This window comes from Rhagoletis zephyria, unplaced genomic scaffold, assembly GCF_001687245.7.
Source record: "Rhagoletis zephyria isolate East Lansing unplaced genomic scaffold, Rhagoletis_zephyria_1.1 Rzeph_scaffold_00855, whole genome shotgun sequence".
Classification (NCBI taxonomy): Eukaryota; Metazoa; Arthropoda; class Insecta; order Diptera; family Tephritidae; genus Rhagoletis; species Rhagoletis zephyria.
In genome coordinates this window covers 173566-176350 of record NW_016157939.1, presented here as the reverse complement: position 1 = coordinate 176350, position 2785 = coordinate 173566, and the positions used below count along the sequence as shown (strand labels likewise).

Below are 2785 nucleotides of genomic sequence, written 5' to 3'. Positions count from 1 at the left end.
TTAAGGGGTCCTGACGAGCGTTTGTACTGCGTCTACAAAATTTTAAAGGCTTTAGAGCCTTGCGGTTTGAGCAAGCGAATACATTTTTTGAGGAATATTTTTAGGGTATAAATATTTAGGAACTTTAAAGATTATGCGAAAAAATTCAAGATGACATAATTCAAAATAAAAGAAAGCACCTATGTTCATAGCTATAGTCCAAATTCTCGAGTTTTTTTTAAGCAAAATAATTGCNTTAAGGGGTCCTGACGAGCGTTTGTACTGCGTCTACAAAATTTTAAAGGGTTTAGAGCCTTGCGGTTTGAGCAAGCGAATAAATTTTTTGAGGAATATTTTTAGGGTATAAATATTTAGGAACTTTAAAGATTATGCGAAAAAAATTCAAGATGACATAATTCAAAATAAAAGAAAGCACCTATGTTCATAGCTATAGTCCAAATTCTTGAGTTTTTTTTAAGCAAAATAATTGCCGTAAAAATAATGAATTAAGAAAAAAATCATCAACTAGTGATTTTTAGAAAAAGTTCGCTACGTGTGCTGCTACGTCGACTAACTGCGCTTTAAGAAGAATCTTTTAAGGATGCATTTTGTGATCAAAAGTTTTAGGGCAATGGTTCTTAAGAAGTGTATGATGAGGAAAAGAATTTCTGGAAAAAGTTTAGGAAGTAAATTTTTTTAATATACATATAAGAAAATGGTTAAAGAAAAAGTTCGTTCTAGGAAAAAAAACTTAAACGAAAAAAGTGTTTAGGAACAATTAAAAAATAAGTAGGAAAAAAGTTCTGAACAAAAATATGTAAGGAAAATGGTTTCAAAAAAAAGTTTTTTACGAAAACTTTGTTCTGTCAAGCTTCCTTAAGTTACTTAAGTATATTTTCTGAGCACTTGAAATATTTGAGGAAAATTTTTAATTATAAAAAAGTAGTATAAGTATGAATAAGCAAAATTTGGAATATTTTTTTTTAATTTGTCAATATTAAGTAAAAATTTTTTTCTTTAACTTTTTGGTAAACATAAAATTTTTTAAGAACACTGATACTTTTTTATGTTGTGGTTAAGCCTCTATATCCGAAATGAACTTCTATGTCAATGTGTAGAAAAGTGTAGTTAAATTTTTTTTTTCATAAAAAAAATCGCTACTGAAATAGCATTATTTTTAAACCAAAGATAAAGCACCATTTTGTTATAAAATTTANCGAGTTTTTTTTAAGCAAAATAATTGCAGTAAAAATTATGAATTAAGAAAAAAATCATCAACTAGTGATTTTTAGAAAATGTTCGCTACGTGTGCTGCTACGTCGACTAACTGCGCTTTAAGAAGAATCTTTAAGGATGCATTTTATGAACAAAAGTTTTAGGGCAATGGTTTTTAAGAAGTGTATGATGAGGAAAAGAATTTCTGGAAAAGGTTTAAGAAGTAATTTTTTTTAATATACATATAAGAAAATGGTTAAAGAAAAAGTTCGTTCTAGGAAAAAAAAACTTAAACGAAAAATGTGTTTAGGAACAATTAAAAAATAAGTAGGAAAAAAGTTCTGAACAAAAATATGTAAGGAAAATGGTTTAAAAAAAAAGTTTTTTACGAAAACTTTGTTCTAGGAAAAATGTGTAAGAAGAAATTGTTTAGCGAAAAATATTTGTCAAGCTTTCTTAAGTTACTTAAGTATATTTTATGAGCACTTGAAATATTTGAGGAAAATTTTTTAATTATTAAAATTGTAATATGAGTATGAATAAGCAAAATTTGGAATATTTTTTTTTTAATTTGTCAATATTAAGTGAAAATTTTTTTCTTAAACTTTTTGGTAAACATTGTAAAATTTTTTTAGAACACTGATACTTTTTTATGTTGTTGTTAAGCCTCTATATCTGAACTTCTATGTCAATGTGTAGAAAAGTGTAGTTAAATTTTTTTTTTCATAAAAAAAAATCGCTACTGAAGTAGCATTATTTTTAAACCAAAGATAAAGCACCATTTTGTTATAAAATTTAATTAAAAGAAAAATATTTGTGTATGAGTTTTAACTCACCAATTTCAGCCAAACATTCGTAACGAGCAGTTGATTCTTTTCGTCCTAAAAATACAGAGAGAAATAAAGAAATTTTAATATAGTTTTTTTACATTAAAAAATATGCCTATAATAATATAATAATAATATGCCTAATAAATATCTGAAAACTGTTTAATACAAAATCTTATACATATATATTTCTCGTCGACTACACAACCAGTACTACACATCGAAAATAATCTACAAGAAACTTTTTTATATAAACTACACCCCTGGCCCCATTAATACACAGCACTATCCACCAACGCAACAAACGCTAGCCATTAAGCTTCGCATCCGGTCATTCACTGCCCTACTCTTGCCTGTCTCATACGCTCGATGCGACTCCACTTGACTCAACTACACTCGTTAACTGCTAATACTTCCTCGACGATAGTCAATCAAATGGAGACAGCAGCGCCACAGATTGCGATGCGCTTCATTAATCGAATTACAGAATTATCGGCGTCCACTGGCGCTTGAGCGACATTCGTGTGAAGAGTGGAAACATTCGAAAAAAAAAGTAATGAAGGGGAAGCAAAAGGAGTGTTTGCAGCTGGAAAGTGCAATGCCGGTGGGGCCTTTTTCCAAAAGTTTTTACGCGCACATTTCTACTCTTTCGTATCATTTTCGCAGGCAAAACTTCATTGCTAACCCAATTTCCGGCGAAGCCTATTTACACTGCTGCGTTACCAAACTTACAAACTTTCATGTGTTATTGTAAAAAAAAAGTG

General features: G+C 29.2%; 1 protein-coding gene across 1 annotated transcript in view; it reads right to left on the bottom strand.

The window, feature by feature from the left end:
- Positions 1–2785, bottom strand: part of LOC108361814 (uncharacterized) — a 140681-nt gene that overhangs the window by 431 nt on the left and 137465 nt on the right. The window contains exon 4 of the mRNA XM_017614580.1: positions 2031–2075. Coding sequence (XP_017470069.1) covers positions 2031–2075 — 45 coding nt within the window. The remainder of the gene's footprint in view (positions 1–2030; positions 2076–2785) is intronic.